Source organism: Lethenteron reissneri, chromosome 25 (genome assembly GCF_015708825.2).
Source record: "Lethenteron reissneri isolate LAM-NWPU_2019-01 chromosome 25, ASM1570882v1, whole genome shotgun sequence".
In the NCBI taxonomy this organism is placed as follows: Eukaryota; Metazoa; Chordata; class Hyperoartia; order Petromyzontiformes; family Petromyzontidae; genus Lethenteron; species Lethenteron reissneri.
This window is the reverse complement of record NC_083803.1, coordinates 11,920,773-11,939,849: the sequence shown is the minus strand read 5'-3', so window position 1 is coordinate 11,939,849 and position 19,077 is coordinate 11,920,773. Positions and strand designations below refer to the sequence as shown.

Below are 19,077 nucleotides of genomic sequence, written 5' to 3'. Positions count from 1 at the left end.
GGAAATGTACCTTATCGAATATAAAAATAGCAGTGTACTGTATTGTAAACATTCGTACAATAAACCGTTGGTTTACAACGTTAGTGGCATTAGTGCTGGACACATCTTTGATGTACGTGACTACTGGTGTCATTGCCTGGTGAAGTGCATGAAAGCAATGCTCGCGATTCCGTCTATTTGAATTATTACTGGGCAATGATGGCAAACTCCACCTTTAACGTTTGAGTCATGGCCAATGTACAGATGCTTTAAATGATTCCAAAACAATAGCAATGGGTTAAATATAACGGTTGACTTCTTGGACATTTGAATAGTTTCTCAGGAATGTCCCTCCTGGTGACTATCTAGTGAAGTTTGACATTATTTCAGAAGTTAAACTGTTGCATTTGGGTGTAATATTTTTGCTCAGAGCTGTCCTCTGAGTTTAATTTGAAGTGTTATATTTGAACAATTAAGATCAACCGGTGACAACTGCATGAACCATAGCAACATTTACAAGTGTGTGGATGTGTTGTACATTTGCCTTTAACATGTAATAGCTATAATTATTTTAAACGTGCGAATAAAACAATTAAACATGAATACAGTAAATTAATGAATAATACCATTCATATCGAGGGCACTAACCTTTACTAAGCCTTTTTACATCCATTACACTATTGTAATATTACAATTTCAATTATTTAAATTAACATCTTCAAATTTTGTATTATTAATTTAATACATTGACATTTAATAACCTTTCACACGCTAACATTTTTTTGCGACCACCCATATATATGTAATAAAAGACTCCGTTAGGCACTGCTGGTCTCCGCTTGTCTTTTATTCAGATTCTTCTCCGCACTCCGCTGGTCTCCTCCACGGACCAGCGTCGTCTCGCGCGCACCCTGCGCACGCTCCCTCTCGCGTGCCACGCACGCTCCTCCATTAGAGGAGCTAATCCCGCACTCCGCTGGCCGACGGCGTGCTGAGGTCCTTCGGCCACGTGGCCGATGGCGCGGATCTCTCTCTCACCACCCAACGTGGCTCAGACTCTTAACTTCCCCGATTGCCCGATCTCTTCCGGGCTCCCACTTATATCCATTCCCCCCACGTGACCCTGACTCCTCCCCTTCCGGATCGTCAGATCCGGCCTTCCCATACTACCCCGCTGGCTCCGCCCCCATTCACCTCGCCTCCCATTGGAGCCGAGGTGAACGGTGGCCCCTCCCACACGCCCCGCAGACCAGGCTCCGCCCCCCAATATCCCGGGCCGTGTGGTTGGACCAGAGCCCAGCAACAACCCCATTTACGCTCGCATTACATATACAACAATTGATTATTTTCAGGAAATGGGGTCTCCCTGCTCTTCTGCTGGGTAGTCGTGCAAGAACACCAATGCAAGGACTCCTCCACTTACGACAATTCAACTTACGAACTTTCAGAGATACAAACAAACCTGGTCCGTATGTCCAGCTGCCTGTTCGGATCGAGAGTCGTAAGTTCAACCGCCGCGCAATAGATTGCGGTGGTGGCATCTACATCTGCAGAACACGAAGAACCAGCGGCATCTACATCCATAGGAGATTACACAACTTTTAAAGCCATTTGCCGTGTTTAGTGTACATGTCGTAACAACGTGTTTGGAATTGACAGGAGCAAAGTCGAACGACATGCTCGCATGCACGCAAACACCAACTTATTCAAAACTGAGCACTAATAATAATACACGCCCCAATGTCACGACCTTCGACAAACTCACGCACACCACAACGATGCAGTACTCTACCCCGCACTTACACGCACCAACGCCACCCGACGCATTTCAACACACCTCTTACACACAAACACCGCGTCCACAAAGCATGTATAGCTTTAAGTGAGTTAATACTGGTAGGAACCTCCTGATTACACCAGCCCACAGGGGATTAATGTGTCTGTCCGTCGTGCAGGGAGGGGCTGGGTGGGGAGGGAGGGGCTGGGTGGGAAGGGGAGGGTGAGAAGGGGCTGGGTGGGGAAGGTGGGGCTGGGTGGGGAGGGGAGGATGGGGAGGGGCTGGGTGGGGAGGGTGGGGATGGGCTGGGTGGGGAGGGTGGGGAGGGGCTGGGTGGGAAGGGTGCGGCTGGGTGGGGGGTGGGAGGGGTGGGGCTGGGTGGGGTGGGGCTGGGTGGGGAGGGGCTGGTCACCCCGTGGTGCCCTTATAAAACTCAACGTTTAACCTACTCACGCCGGCTTGTGCCCCGCCCTCACAGTCGGGCATATTTGCGGAATACACCACGCCGCCGTTGACCCTGGCCATTGACGGAGCAACCCAACGTTCCTACCAGCTCCCTCCGCAGGAATGTGTTTCGGGAGTGACAAAAAAACCCCCTCAGTTTATAGGATGATGGCCGTGAGGTAGATTTCATTGAGACTTACAAAACCTCTCTCTTAACTTTGTTGGAGTGCGGGTTTGCACCTTCCACAGCGCCCGTGTTGCGAATCACTCAGATTAATCATTACGCGATTTCAGCGCCACGCAATCACATTGACGAGTGCGTTAACTGTCCACGAAACAACGCACTGCTGCCTCTCAGACACGTATTACTGCATTCCCCCTTTTCTCCCGCTTCCTCTCTTTATTTGTTAACTCACATGTCCGCAATAGGTTCTTCTTCAATTTGAATAAGGCAGTCCTCGACTTACGAATTCCCGACTTATGAACATCTGTACTTACGAATAAGCTTCCCTGAAATAACTCGTAATTGCAAACTGATCCGCTGAACTATCTTGTTCAGAGGAGCAATTGTCTGCGAGATGTAATGAGTCGGCCTCGTGCTGGGAGTGTATGTGTGTGCGCGTGTGGACACGTGTGCGTGTGTGTATGTGAAAGTGTGTGGGGAGCGCTAGTTCCATTCTTGCTGGCCACCCCAACCCCTCGTGTGCCGTTGCCAGCCTTCATAGACACTGCTCTCTAACAGCACTTGCCCCAACAGTCTGTTAAGGCTACATGGGGGAATCTTTGTTTTTGTTGTGTGTGTCTGTGTGTATACAGGTATTTTGTGCCCATCATACACTCCACCCCCACAACTCTCATACCTGGGCAGTGTGCTCATGACCGGCTCATTCCGTATCATTTAAGTGGCATTATCTTTTCATCGGTTGTGTAACGCTGTGTGGAAGCAACCAGATATGTCGCTCCACACGAAGTTTCGGGTCTTCTCGGCCACGGTCATGCCCTCCCTTCTTTACGCTTGCGAAACGTGGGTAACCCGAATGGAACTTCTTCGACGACTGTAAACATTTAAGCAAGTACGCTAGGGGCCACCCATTGAGTAGGTAGGCCAAAATCTGTCAAATTGAAATACCTCCCCCCTTCCCTGTACGCACGCGTACTTTTACACCCCCCCCCCCCCCACCTGCGTACGTACGCTTGACGCATCCGAATCCGATAGAACGGCCGATATTTAATCCACGCAGGAACGATCAAGGTCCACCGCCGGCTGCATTAAAGAATTGAGTTGTGTACCTTTAACAAGTTTGTCTTGTGTCCGCTCGGTTCAAACGCCGACTGAACCCGGTCGAACAGGTGACGTGTTATTATTGATCCTGGCGGTAGGCTCAGACATGGCTGAAGTCGACGGACTTGATGCAGCGTCGCCAGTCGATATTTTGTGGCAACGCATCAGATGCAGCTGAAATCAATGATTGTAGGTGCTAAAGCTTCAACGTCAGCAGAGGATATCTCAGGAACTTCAGGCTTCGATACGTGCTGGCGCGCATCACCAGAAAGATATAAGATCGCTTCTGCTCGCCAACGCTTGACTTGCTAGATCAGCAGCAACATTTTCATACGTAGTGTCATCCCACTTTATTTTCTCCCATAACCGATTCGTTTAATTTTTGTTGTTCTTGTTTACTAGCTTGCGGCCTTGCTTTACACACAGCTTTGTACAAACAGTTATACTTGACCGTGTTATCCATCCTGACTGGTTATTCAAAAACACGCGTCTATTATGATTCTCAAACACAATTAAAACTCGGTGAACTCGTCTCAATATAAAGTGCGTCGACTGAACATCTGCTGTAACAGTAGACCGATGTACAGACGAGTGTTAGTACTGAAGTCCAGGCAGCAGCAGCAGCACGAACAGAGCACCGCGGCAGCTAAAATCTTGAGCCAGTGGCAGTCTGCAGTGAGGCCAGATTCAAGGATGTGTGATCCATGGGTCAGGCCGCCAAACTATGTCAGACTCACTGCTGAGCTGCGTGACAGCTAGTAGTCAGGGGTACGGTGGCGTACAAGTGGCACCTCTCCCACAGTCCTACTTCTCCTGAAAAAACCAAACTGTGGCTCATTTGATTGCCAATGTAGACAAATTATTATCGAGGCTTCACCCCCCCCCCGTTTCCTATGCGTACATTGTCAGTAGACCCCCCATATGCAAGCGAACGCATTTGGGTTACCCCCCCCCCTCCCCCCTCTATGCGTACGTACTAAATGGATGGCCCCTTACTGGGCAGTTGGAGGCAGTCGCCCTCCAGCAACAACAAAGGGCAGAGGAGCGACGCTCACAACAACGAGCGGAACGCCGGGCGGCTAAAACACAGCAAGTTGGGACGGTCTGGGGCACAGGTGTTGCATCAGTCAGTCATCTCAGTTAGTCGACCCATGGCACCTGCTGGGTCTGTCCCGTGACCTCCTGGCAGCGGTCGTTCGACACTTCACGTGGCCTTAACGTGCACATAGCCTGGTACAGGCACCGTGGAGACGTCACCGCCATTTAGTGGCGAATGGCGGTTGTTGTTCCTGTGTATGGGTACGCGCGTGCCCCGTGTATGTGAGTGCAGTTGTGGTGACTTATTGCACCCCTTCCGACTACAATCTATTATCAGAACCCAAGGTAAGTGGGAATAAAAATCTGTTTACGTTACTTTAGTTAGTTTTATTTACGATGCAGTTTTTACGTACAGTGTTACATGCAAATGTACAATATTTGTTTTTAATAACGAGTTTATCAATGCTTCCCTATTTGTTGAACCGTAACACATTTCATAACACCGATCTTTTGGCAATTAAAGTGCATCATTGTGTTCGGGCTTACGAACCGTTCGACTTACGAACGGGCTAAAGGAACCAATGATGTTCGTAAGTCGAGGACCGGCTGTGATTAGTATCAAAACCACCCAGTATCTATCCACTGTTAGATGAGGGCCTCCCCAATACCTCTTTAGAGGTCTGCAGTGCAACAATCCATATAGCTCCTGCAAATGAGCTGATTTAATTGCTACACACCCATGGTGGAAGTCATTGAGGAACATTTAGCAACTGAATAAAGAAGGCTGTGAAGGTTGGCCGAAGATGAAACAGCAAAATCAAAGTCAAATACGACAAGATTGCTGAAACTATTGAGCATATATATTTTAGGTATAACTGGAAAGCACATTAGAGTATGTAAACCTTGCACAAATATTGAAAGGTCAACCGGCATGAGGACAATTCAAATAACAAGGCAGCCTACGTTTAGCCAACTGACTTTAATAATAAAAAAGACACGTACTGCTTTTCCTACAGAAGTAATACGCCTTAAATGAACACAAATGCTCGCACACTCGTGTGTGTGTGTGTGCGCACACATGTGTGATGTGAATGGGCGTGGCGTTTCCGATCGTCAGAAATGTGGTTTGTTGGGTTTTAAGAAAATGAGCCACTATAAAAGCCCCGTGCCAGTGGTCAAGGCTCATTGAGAAAGGCGTTGGGGGCTCGCGTGCTACAGGCATAGACAATGAGCGTCGTCGCCATGAGGCTCATTGCCAGCCTTCTCACCTGTTTCCTCCTGGGTGAGTCACCTGCACTTTCCAGCTGAAATGTATCACCACCCTTGCTTTGGGATGCGATGTGGCTTCATTTGAATAATGAAGAATAGAAAATGTGTTCAACTTTACGATTATTTCTTTTGTTTCTTTTTCAGTTGGTGATGTGCAGGGCAACTGGGAGGGTTCATTGCAACGGGTGTTGAGCTATCCTGGCACCTGCCACAAACAGCTGCAGGGCTCGGGTTACTTTACCATACCCAACAACGAGAGTTGCCTCTACACGATGAACGTTGACGCAGATGAAGTGGTCAGCCTCTACCTGAATTACTAGTAAGCAGTGTTATATTGTGAAATATCTTGTTTTTATGCAGGGAGATGAGCGGAAGAAGATACGCGCAGTACAACGGAGCAGATGCAGTATGGTATAGTTGGGTGGATAGGCAATGAGGGGATATTCAGGATGGTCATAATCGTGCAACGCTAAGCCAATGGACCGTGTATGGTATGGTAAATTTTACTATGCACAGCAGGAGAGTTGTGATAAAGTTATCATCAGAAACAGCATCAACATACTGTATCTTTGTTATTTATACAATTAACAATTGAAGAAGAGATGTGCATGAATGCAGTCAAATCAGACTGTTGTACATTGTCACATTGGTGAAATGATCGCCTAAAACATGAGTCAACTCTCAGTTAGGGCTGGTGCGTAAATGTTGGTTGGGACACGGAAGACTTGGGAATGGAGGGGGTCAGTGAAGCGGTTACGAGCTTCTCCCTAGCGCTGTAACAGAATGAAAGGAATCCGCGACAGAATGAATGATACATTAATCTTTTAGGCCCAAATGAGCAGTAATTGGGCGTGGCTTTTCCCAAATAAGGAATATACTGCATCGGTAATTGACTATCCAAAGTTTGATTAAAAGGGAATCAACGAGATTGTTAACGATCCAAAGCCTGATCACTGCTCAAAGACAAAATTTACGCTGCCAAGCTTGGTGGTGTTCATTCGGACGCTGTCTTTCCGACAGCCCTGTTCTTCACCTAAGGACGGCTGCTTGCGTTGTGGCCGAAACGTCGTGAGAATTTTATTTTATTATGTTTTATTTTTATTATTATTTTTATTACCGAAAGAACCAAGAAGATGAAAGACAAACCCCTCCTCCCCATGGACACATGTATTGAACATGTCATAGCTTGATTAATATTCGATTCTATCGATGCAAGTTTTCAACATTTCAAAGCTCGATCCATGCTCGAACACATAGACATGTGTATAAAAATGATGTCATAGCTCGATCACTGTTCAAATATCGCTCGAACACGTAGACACACTCAAGCCATTTAAAGAATCATAATACTGCTGAGCAATACAGACATTGCATCTGAAATATATACCGTCTATACTAGTTAGGTAAGGGTGGCAATCTGACACACCACATGGACGTGGAGGGTTATGTTTATATTTTGTTGTCCACAGTTTCCCCTACTGCTTGAACGACAACAACAACACTGGAGTGAGCGTGCATGATGGGCCAGACAATATGGCACCCATTTTATCCACGTTTTCCTGCGGCTATAATACTGCAGGCCTCGTGTCAACAAACTCAACCCTCTCCGTATACTACTTCCAAAGTAGCAACAATTATTCCTACTCAAACGTCTACATCTCATTCCATGCATCACCTGGTGGGTACCACACTCACACACACACTGACACTTGTTGGGTAATATTCAATCATTCATGCTCGAAGTTTGAGTCAGATCAAAGTCCACTAAGATACATTTTTAATTAGTTAACACTGGAATAAACCCATTGAAGTCCTGGCAAAAACCTCGTGAAATTAAGTCAATAAAATAATTTACATAACAAGGTGAGAGTGAGTGAAATTTTACTAAATGCAATCAATTCAATGATCTAATTTTGCAAGTGTAAGCCAGACATTATGCTTGTTTACTCAGGAAAACCTCGTTGAGTCTCATTAATCAATTGAGAAGGGTCCTGTAAAGTTTTTTTGCATGGGGGGATGATTGCTGTGTAGATACCAAATGAGTAATTTGCGGAGTACATTTTCAAACTTGGACCATGATGGTGGCACCACAGAATGGCCTACTCTTGCGAATGGCATCACTGGATCATTAATGTCCGCTGTGAACCAGACAGGTGTGCATTTTATCGTTAATGCACCCGCAGTAATAACCAGGGCGGCCACTGGATTCGAACTGTGAATCTCTGCAACAAGCGCCGGTCACGCTACCACGAGCCCATGGGAATCAAACTTATTTAAAGCAGCTTTTAAAAAAGTTCGTATGTTACGCTTGGAATAACACACCTGTTGGCCAATAAGTTGGAGGTAATATTTTTTTCAGGACATTGTGCATCATTATATGCAAATATGCATAGATTTTTTTCCACAGTTGAATATTTCACGTTTTGAACATAGAGAGTTAATTCGGGGTGTAGGTGTTCTATTGTATGCAAAGGTGTCTGCCAGAATTTTGGTTCTCGCCTCGTATCCTTTTGACACACTGATTTTCTGCCAAGTAACATTACCAAACAAAGAAAAATATTAATCATTCAGCATCACCTTACAAGTTTGAAGACTTACACGTGAGCATTTTCGAGATAAACTTGACAAACATGTGTATATTGGTATAAGAAGTACAGTTTATGTAAGAAGTGTTCCTGCTAACATTGTGCTTTGTTTTTCAGCTTCCTCGAGGTGTGGCGGGAGGCTGGATGCTCAAAGTATGATCCTGACATCTCCAAACTACCCACACAACTATGAGTACAACTCCAGTTGCACTTGGGAAGTCTACGCTCCACCCGGATCCGTTATTTTTCTATATATCCGTGATTTTGAGTGAGTATGGAGTGCGTCATGAGAATATCAATCCTACGGACATTGCAACATAATTATCTGTGGAAAATTTGTGCTTTAAAAACAATTCCTGCCACAACTGTGGGATATTTAAAACCGATAAAGACTACGATTCCCTCATGGCTGATTTGCTCTAACTTGTCACCCTGAATTGTCACAATTGATCAAATTCCAGGGGGTGGAGGAGTGAGGAAGAATTGTTGTATGCTTACTTATTTGGCTGGGATGACTTAAATTGTTCAATAAATTACACGACTTTCATGAATCATACTTAGATGCTCAAATAGCATTTCAGCAGGGTCATATTACATTTAGCCACCTCAAAGTTGTTTTGGTATTTTGGGTTTTAGTGTGACATAACTCACGAGCATTTTTGCCATCACCATAACGCACATTAAATGTATTTAATAGAAATGATGCTTCGCATTCAATGTTGGTCAAATAATAGGGGAACCAGAATTAACAAAATTTACTAAAAAGGAAGAAACTACTTTTGGAATTGATTCCTAAATGGACAGGGAATTATTGTCGGCTTCCAGCTCCTGCCACTTTGGGTTATATAACTTTATTGATCAATTTCTTGTCGCTCAGGGTACTGGATGAGCCCGGGGCTGATAGAACTCGCAGTCACAACCGGCAGTGCGACCACGACAGCCTCACCGTCCTGGAGAATGACAAAGGAAGCAGCTCGGTGGTGACTCGTCTTTGTGGGATCCTGCCAGACAGCCAAGTGTCCACCACTGGCAACATGACCCTGCGATTCACCTCGGATGGCTCGGGGAATGGAAGGGGGTTTAGCCTTTTCCTCTCCCATAACGGTAAGAGGCTCGGTGGCTATAGTCTCTAAAATGTTGGCGAGTGCACGGAGGCATTAGGAGACCATGTTCCCTTTATGATCTCCTACTTGGTCTCCGTGAGCTTGATGTGCTTGGCTATTTAGTAAAGAAGGGGAAGTCTGTGGGTGTAGGGTCATATCCCTTTTCTGTAGTATGTATGTATGTATGTTGAACTTGTTTCGCACTGTATGAAGCCAAACGTGCTAAGTTGAGGTGCGGGCGTATTTTTTAAAATCTTAGTGCTTCAAATACACCGTGTGATTTGCAAGAGTAGCCTATCTCAACAATGCTTTTTGGGTTCTGTAACATTTATTAAATGTTTCAGTTGAGGCAGCGTTTAACTTAAATTTTTGCTTTTCTCAGTTGTTTGAAAACTAGTGACTCGATTTATAATCATTTTGATAACGACACATGCATATTCGTGACACATTTCAGCTGGTATACTCAACAAAAATGTAAAAATATTCATTGTATTATTTTTGTACAACATGAGGTTTTGGTAAGTGAGGTGGATTGAGTGAAACTTGCATTTCAAAGAAACGAGTCACTTTATAGGCATCTAGATACACAGGGAAGCACTCTTCCACTGGGAACGGTGTACAAAAACCGCACAGACACACGCATCACCGAATGTGTAAAGCTGGCTAAATCTCAGGCAGTGAACTGGCAGGTAAACACAGCATGTTACAGGTATTGGCCTAGAGCTCAAACACGAACGTTATGGGTTTGATCCCTCCAACAAGAAACACAATATTCATCACATTTTTGGTAAATATTGCTCCCAATCGACTGCAATTGATATTATTTTCTATTTCACCAGCTAATTGTATCCTTTTCAATGGTCTGATTATCATCAGAGATAACTGTGCCCCACTATTGGCGCGCAAAAGTGAATCAAAGGAGTAGGGCACGGGCAATATAGGGGTAAAAGTGCACGAGGCTTGAAGTCAACCTGTATCCATCTGTACAGCTGTTTCTCCTGCTGATTCTCAGTCCCGCCACAGCCAGGAAAGCGAGTTGAGCTTGGGCTCTTTACAGTAAAAACTGACCACCACACAATGCTCATCCTGCCCTATGGGAAAAGTGGCAGGGTAAAATATTGGGAAACTTAACACAAGGATTTTTGCAGCCTATATTATGATTCATGCTTGATTTTTGGGTTAGGGCACGTGATGATTTGGCAAATTATTTGTTAAGACCCTCAGCCCGACACAGCCAAAAAAAACGAGTGATCACACGCACGAGCATTTATTGTGCCAATTATACTTTTTTCAGCTCAACGTTAAATTGAATTCTCACAAGTAAATGTAAAAATTAGATACGGTGAATTTGATACTGCATCAAATTTCATCAGGAAAAGATCCAGGATGTCAATACAAATCTAGGAAGTCTGAATTTTTTACTTCGTTGAGTTTTTGTTTTTCTTCCTGACTCTCACTTGCTCGTGGGCTGAAACAATCATAGTTGGTGCGTTAAATGCTCGTACACCACGCGACAATCTCATTGGCTTGGCTGTGGTCGGGTGATGGATGGTCTTAACGACGCAATTTTTTTGTCAGATCATTATCTTGCCCAGCCTGAAAACATCTATTACGGATAAAAGTTTTAGGCAACCTGGAACTGGTGAATATCTCCAAGGCCACAGCTGCACGATTCGCACAAACCTTGACAATGCAGCTGGTGACTTGATGGTGGGGTTGATGATCACCATGATAGTGTGCACTGTATTGCCCATGTAAGCAGTAGAGCAAGGAAGTCACTACTCGAAATGCGGTATGGTGGCCTTACAAATAATGGATGAGATGAAACGGTCAGTCTTGTAGACAGAGTCCTCAACATGGATAGTGGCATCAAGGAGTGACGTTCACGAGCACAGTGATAATGGTGGTGCCGATAGGAGAGTAAGGAGGTGCATAACTGCCAGTAAGTGAATCGAGTGAATCGGTGAGTGATGTTCACGAGAACAGTGACCATGTGACTAGCGATAGCAGAGTGATGAGGTGAATGACGGGAGTACATTTTTAGTGCGTGTGTTCTTGCCGCAGTCTTACTCTTGATAAAAAATCCCAATGAAGGGGTTTTGTTTTTAACTCATTTATCGTTTAATGTTTCTTTCATTCTGTCTGACGCCTCTCGTTGCCCACAAAATCAGAGAACGTCTGTGGAGGAACACTGGAAGGTACTAATGGTACATTTGGCAGCAACTACGGTTATCAGTCCTGTTTTTGGCATATAATTGTCCCCGAAGGAAGCGTCGTGCACATCGATGCATCATCAATTTGCAGGTAAAGATCATTGCCTTGTTTGTCTGTGTGCTTTGCAGACTGTGGAGGAGCGGTCGAGTGGGAAGTAGGGGGGGGGGGGGCAGAGGCGGTGTATGTGTCATTTATTTTAAGTATGGGTATAGTGACAGACAGGCGCATGCATGGCAGGGCACAAAAGGCAGAACACAGAGCCCCTTCATTGTTCTGACCAAAGCCAATAAATATAATCCTTGCGTGCGTCCCCTATCTGCTGTTTTAATGTAAAGTGCAGTGGAATTATCCGTGTTTTGAGAATTCACGAGCTAAGATTTTTACTTGAGGATGTGTGGCATTCTGAAAATGGGACATTTGCACAAGTTAAGTCTAATGTGGTTATTGTTCCTTATCCCACACTATTCATGATGCTTAAAATTGTTCCAGACTGACAAAGCCATGGCAGTGGAATGAACTGTCTTGCTCGTCGGGAATATAAAGAGAAAGTTTTTTTCCGATCACCAACGTTTGTCCAATTTCTCCCTCAATCCAATAATCAATTACAGCCATGGCCGTCTGTGTCAACAACAACTATTTTATCAATAAAATAACAAAAATACAGCCACCTCTCGCTCGCTGTCCTCCTCCCCCACCCCACACATCTGGCCTGCAATGTCAAAGCATTGGTTTTTTTGCAGTTGTGGATCACATCCAGCATTATTAGGCGATTTGCCTGAGTTGAATTGGCGTTTTAGATTTGAAACGTTCGAGACTGCAAGGATTCATAGTCTTAGGTTTTTTTGGTAAAGTCACGTAGGTAAAAAATAAAAATAAAAAACACTTGATACAGTAAATTTAGCTGTGACGGTCCCACCTGATGACGGAGACGTGTGTTGCCTCCGAAACGTCGTGATTTATAATTTTATTTCTATTATTGTAATTTTTATTATTTATTATTTATTTTTTACCTACGTGACTTTACCGACAAAACAGAAGAGTTTGAATTGGCGTGTTTGCCCAGGTGACAACTTTATTTAGCTGTCAGGTGAAGGAGGGTGTACAACACACATTGCCATTGCACTTGCGCGACCTGACCCAAAACCAATTACAATTATAACATTGGTCTCAAAAGCCTGAGAATAAAATATTTTACTTATTTCACCTACAAAATTCCTTGATGGCACATATATGTGTGTGTATAAGTATGTGGGGAGCGGTGGCGTAGTGGAGAGTGGGCTGCATTACGAACCCGGCGACCTGAGTCCGATTCCCGCTCATGGCCAACACCAGTGACAATTATTGGAACCAGTTCTGGGCCTATCAGAGGTCCACTCGGCCTAAAATAAGTACCTGGTGCAATGTGTAAACATTGCCACTAGGGAGACAAAGGTGCCCGGGTGTGGTGTTGATCATGTGTATCAGCAGGATTGGACCCCAACTGGTCAGCTCCTTACATGGACAGGGATTGCACCATACAGTCTTGACATTGTGGCAGAATCTACTTGCCCTGCCCCTATTTTAAAATAGTGAGGCACAATAGGAATGGACCACTCTTTTAATGATTTCCTCATGTAGCAATGGAGTAAAGCGTGGTTTTGTGAAGGTCCTTATGTGCTGTGCAGTACATCATCAATGCACGTGTGTACACCAGCATGCGATACCGAGTCGGGCCTGTAGGTGGCTGGCACGGTTATTGAGTCACCTGACCTGTACACCAGTCACGTGGTTAATGGCGACTCGGTTGAGGATTGCTGTGTGACACACGTGCTGTTGCATTTTATAAGTAAAGGACCCAAAGGGTTTCTTTTCATAGTTATAGAAATGTTCCAGTCCTTAAGTTTGGCTTTGAATTGGTAGTTTGTGATATATTCAATAGGAGGGGGTTTAGCACTGTACACTGTAAAAGATTACGTACTGTAGTTAATACTGCTAATTCTCTAACCCTAATACTGTTTATTATATAACCATGCCCAGGCACCCCGAGTATGACTACTTGCAATGCTATTAAGAATATAACACATGTAAGTTGTATAATATTGACAAGCACAGTCCATATACAGTATATATACAGTACAGATAATGGATGTAAGATATTAATATAAGTGGATGGTATAGACAGCTTAGGCTTAAAGTAATATTCGAATAGTGAAGTGTAAAGGTTATGATTAAAGACAAAGATGGTGTATCAATAGTGTAATTGGGTTTAAGGGAAACTTATTGAGTGACCTGACCCGTACACCAGTCACGTGGTTAATGGCGACTCGGTTGAGAACTGCTGCGTTACACAGAACTGCTGTGTTATACTGTGTTATACAGCAGTTCTCACAAATGTGTTTGTCCTCGATTTGGAGCACCTGCCCACGTCCTTCATTTCGAGTGTGCAACAATAGGTTGGCATTTGCAAAATATATCAATTGCAATATTTTTGCTTTGTGGAAAGTTTGTGCCAGTGCAAATATCCATAAAACCGAATATTCTCTTCATGAACTGAGTCGTCGTATATTAATGTAGCACTAATGATGCCAGTGAGTGTCCCACACAGCACTGTATAGAGATGCATATAATCCTGTGTTATGGTTACCTATATCACCTCTTGTGCTGTTTTGTAAGTGGGTTGATGCCGGATGAATACCGATTCTTATTTTTCTGTCAGTTGGAACAGCTACTATGAATGGGCAATCTACGATGGCGACTCCACGTTTGCACCTATTCTCAGCCAAAGGCACGGTTACTACTACTGGGAATGTGCACCATTTTCTGTAAAATCAACGGGGAACAGTGTCTTCATCCGCTACTATGGGGAAGCATTCACAGCTACCTACACAGCAGTAGGTATGTACATTGTACGATGATGTTAATATGCTCGAATGGAGGCCTAAGTGGATGAGAATGTATGTTATATGTATGTTGAACCTGTTTTGTACTGTACGTGGCCAACGGAGATGATAATCGGAGGTGCGAGAATGGATATTTGTGAGAGTGAGGAAGTGTGTAGACGTCCCTGCACTTCCTCGTGATCCCCTTGGTTTGATTCCTTGTCTTGATGGATAATTCCAGTCGTGATTGGTATCAATATCTGATATGGGCACCAATTCAGTCAGTTCAGGCTTATAGTGTGAAAATCGTCACCAGGGAGACATATGCGTGGCGCTGGTGACACAATCAGAAGCACGGGTGCTTACCACGGGTAAAACGCGTGCAACTATTGTGAGGAAATTCAATTTATTGTAAACAGCAGCTCCCACTGTTGCTGTGGCTCGATTGGCTCGATGTCCCTTTTGGAACTCAAAACATTGTGGGCTTGAAACTTGCCTGGGGAAACATTTTGAAAAGTTTCGACGTTAAATATATTTAATCAGTTATGTTATATATTTTGTATTGTCAGTTGATTGAAAAGTATTTTAGGAAATTCAAGATTAAGCGGTGCAACTTTTAAGTGTCCTTTTAAAAAGTCGGTGTGGATTGAACGCCGCTGCTGTGATCACGCAGCGGGATGATCGTGGCCGCATACCAGTCGGCGGAGGCTACCATGAAGAGACGACGCCCGGCAGTGACTCACGGTCCCACTTGTTGGTGTAGAGAGGAGGTTGTGAGTCATGCTGCGGAGAGTTCTATCATGAGCTGTGGTAATCTTGTAATGAATTGTTTACGTATTTACCCATTTGTCTCCAATAGCTGCGGATCAGTCGTTTGACTGTGATTTCAATGGAGGCTTCTGTGGCTGGGGATCCTGGTCTGAAGATGTCTTTCACTGGGACATAGTGGACAGTCGGTCCTATCCATCATATGGTAATGCTTCATAATGAACATATGTTCACAGCTAACACTGCAACATTGTTTTGATACAAAGCTATTCGAAGCATTGTTTCTCCTATTTTCTGTAGTTACAGCGAACGTGTAATTTTGCGGATGTCATTACCCCGTGTACTTTCCAACTGCTCTGCTATACCTGTCAATGAAATCAGGACGTTAAATGTAATGTGCCATTATTTGCAAGAGTAGGCCATTGTGAGTCATTGAAATGTTTTACTTAAAATCACGCAATTGGGATTATGCTTAGCAATTATCGCTCCCTACTGCGAAAACTTGACAGGTACCTCCTGCCTAAAAGAGTCACGATACAAGCACAGAAATAATACATCAACACAATTATTGAGGTACCTGCGTTTTTTTGTAACAAGAATTTCCATGGAAATGGTCCTAGTGAATGCATAACCTGTACTTTTCAATAAATAATTTGCAAAGGGCAATGAATGAAACATTCTTTCTCAACATAATACATTACTAACCTTTATTTTCATGCATATTTTTAACATTCCATATTTTTTTCTGAATTGGGAAGTTCAGCTTCAGGCGTGGCAGTAATCTGATCACAGTGACATCTGTAACCATTAGATAAGGATTCGCTATAAAACAATGTATATGATAAGAGACGAGTGGCTCGCACCTTCATCTTTTGCTTAATTCTCCATATGTGTGACAATTCTTAATAAGCACATTTATTATTTGTACTGCACACACACTCCTTTTCATGGATTGCCTGTTCAGTCGCAGTCTCAATTGTGTCTGTGCGCAGATGGGAGCCCCTTTACTGGAGTACGCATGAGATCTCAACCCAGGAACGTCACGCAATTGAAAAGCCATCTGCTGAGCCCCGTCTTGCAGCCTTTCAATGGAACTCGCTGCTTTCGCTTTAAATTTGGACCTTACAACAGTGCCAGTCTCACGCTCCGCGATGCATCGGGCCGCGGGGGCATGGTGGGGGACGGGAATCTTCCCCTGCTGTGGAGGCCCAGTCTGTTAAACATAGCGGACGTGGGCGGTGACCAGCAGCAGTGGTCGCAGGCGTTCGTGAACATCTCCGCGGACGTCACTCAGGTGCCCTTGTTTGAATTTTTTCTCAGTGACCTCCTGGCAGGGAGCATACCGCACTTCACGTGACGGCCTCAAAGTGCACCTATCCTTTGCACAGACGCTGTGGTGATGTCACTGCGATTTCTTGGCGTTTGGAGGCTGCTGCTGTTGTCTTTGAAGCTTGCCATCAAAAGGCTCAGGAAACAAATTAGCAAGATTTTTAATTCCATCAAAATATAATCAACAACGTTTAATCCATGATTGCAAAGTGTGCTTTTATACTGGAATCAAGTTTTATATGCAAATTCTGCTTATTTATGAAAAAAATTGTCTTCACGTCAAAATATTGCCATCATGGGGCCTTTGTATGGACTCAATTGATGTGATTACAATTGTGACCACGTATGAACACGGGTTGAAGTACACAGCCTATAGTTTAGTAACTAATACATATAGACTAGAGTATGGGAAAATGCAGTCTTGACCAGTCTAAAACAGTGGTTTTCAGCCTCATTGTTATGGCGTCCCCCCAAATCAAGACGACTCGTCCCCCTCCCCAGCCGTTGCATCCTCTCCCCCTTGGTTACCAAGGCCACAAGACACGGATCACGTGTCCGTGCCTTTAATCAACACGGTGTTAGTAAGGCATTCGTTGTACTTTCTCCATTTTTCAATCATCGCTCTTCACTTATGTTGGCTGTGTCAAGGAATCGAACTTGAATATTTGGGTATGATAGTGCAGTGCGCAAATCACTGCACCCAGCATTTTTTTTGCATGTTGTTGTTTTGCGGATTGTTTGTAATAACTGCAGGGCGCTTGTTCATTGCACCTTCTGCATGCAGGTGCTGTTTGAGACAACCAGTAGTGTAATCGAGACTCTGGCTGGGATCGACAACGTGGAGTTGAATCCAGAAGCCTGCCCGAGCGACGGTAATACAAATCATCTGCATTGATTCAACATGATATTCATCTTCAGGTGTGACTGTGTGACGTCATCACCAACTGTTGCTTAACTGCCCCCCCCCCACCACCCGGTCTCTGTAGACCACTTTAGCAAACAACGGATTAACGGTTGGAGTGTAATGAGTGGCCACGATCATGATGTTAATATTGCGTTTGGCAATATGTTCACGAGCCAATAAGCCAATGTCGAGGTCTGCTAGCCACGAGAGGGCTTGAGGAGAGAGGGTTTGTGTATTTTTTGCTGTTATTCCTCCACTGACGGAGCACAGACTACGGTGGTTTACTATATTGTCCATAGTTTTGGTTGCATGGCCACAATCGCACTGTGGCTGGTCTTTAATGACCCACCATGTATCCTTTGGCTGGCCCTTGTACGTATGATGATGATAAACCTCATTATCATCCTCATGAGGATGGTTGGCTTTGTTTCATGTCACTATAAGCGGCGAGTTAAACTTAACACGTGAGGCGGACGTAAGCCCTAGTGCTGGATGCATGATTCCTCGTGCTCTGTTCTCCCCTGTCTCCACATCAGATGTGTGTTACGAGGCGGTCAATGCTGACGATGGTGTCCTCGTGGCCAATCTTTCTGATGGCAATATGACCTCATCGTGCTTCTGGGAAATAACGGTCTCCACGGGAAAAATCATTCAGTTTCAACTGAACCCAAATCTGTAAGTGAACCGTGCAATAGAGAGGGACTCATCATGGACATTTCATACACCTGAGGCAGAACTTATAGATCCTGTCTTGAGGTGATATGTCCAAGTGTCTTTCTCAGATGTGTTTACATTCACCGTCAGAAAACTTGTCAAATTCTGGGTTCAAGCACTGAGTTGTCAGCAAACAGTAGCCCCCTTCTCTCTGGCTTCCTCTCTCATTACACCCAACCCTGTTTTCCATAGCACAACATAATCATGAGCGTCATTGTGTACATAATCTGTCCCTTCACATAAACACATTTAAAGCAGTATTCACACAATCAGCCACACAGCCTTCTGATGAGATGCTGAATGTTGAAACTCGTGCAGCATTTGCTTGTCTTAAACCAATGTTGCTGAAGTTATGCACTCCTAGAAGGTTGTATGTGTAAAAAAAGGGGTTCTATTTGTAAAGGAGGGATATCGTCCTTTTTTTTCATCTGTTATAAATAGCAGTGGACTTCATGCGTGCGGATCCCTGCTGTAGCCTCATTTACATCAACCCTAACGACTCGCTCTGATTTCTCCAGTCCTCCCTCCCTCCACAGACCCCAATAACCAACATCCATTGGCACATTAGAAGTCTTTGGGTTAGATCGCTTTCTCCACATTCTGAAAGATTTGTGACACAAATGGCTGGACACAGCCAGATGAGAAATCTTAGCAAATCTGCTCCCTCCCTCTACTGTGAATTCCCCCCCCGTCCCCTTTAGCGTGACATGGGACTGCCACTGCTATTAAACTTGTGCTTTGACTCTCAGATGAATGACTTTCTTTGGCCCATGCAGCTCTTGATAACCCATGATTAAAACACACTCGTTGTGA

At 44.4% G+C, this 19,077-nt stretch overlaps 1 protein-coding gene across 1 annotated transcript in view; it reads left to right on the top strand.

Annotated features, from left to right (window-relative positions):
- Positions 1-5,689: 5,689 nt before the first annotated feature.
- The window catches only part of LOC133347241 (cubilin-like), a 31,012-nt gene continuing 17,624 nt past the window's right edge, over positions 5,690-19,077 (top strand). Inside the window, exons 1-11 of the mRNA XM_061559349.1 lie at positions 5,690-5,802; positions 5,934-6,108; positions 7,259-7,467; positions 8,492-8,642; positions 9,252-9,478; positions 11,649-11,781; positions 14,387-14,565; positions 15,409-15,522; positions 16,310-16,611; positions 17,431-17,518; positions 18,087-18,225. Of these exons, the coding sequence (XP_061415333.1) occupies positions 5,748-5,802; positions 5,934-6,108; positions 7,259-7,467; positions 8,492-8,642; positions 9,252-9,478; positions 11,649-11,781; positions 14,387-14,565; positions 15,409-15,522; positions 16,310-16,611; positions 17,431-17,518; positions 18,087-18,225 (1,772 nt within the window). The 5' untranslated portion in view covers positions 5,690-5,747. The remainder of the gene's footprint in view (positions 5,803-5,933; positions 6,109-7,258; positions 7,468-8,491; positions 8,643-9,251; positions 9,479-11,648; positions 11,782-14,386; positions 14,566-15,408; positions 15,523-16,309; positions 16,612-17,430; positions 17,519-18,086; positions 18,226-19,077) is intronic.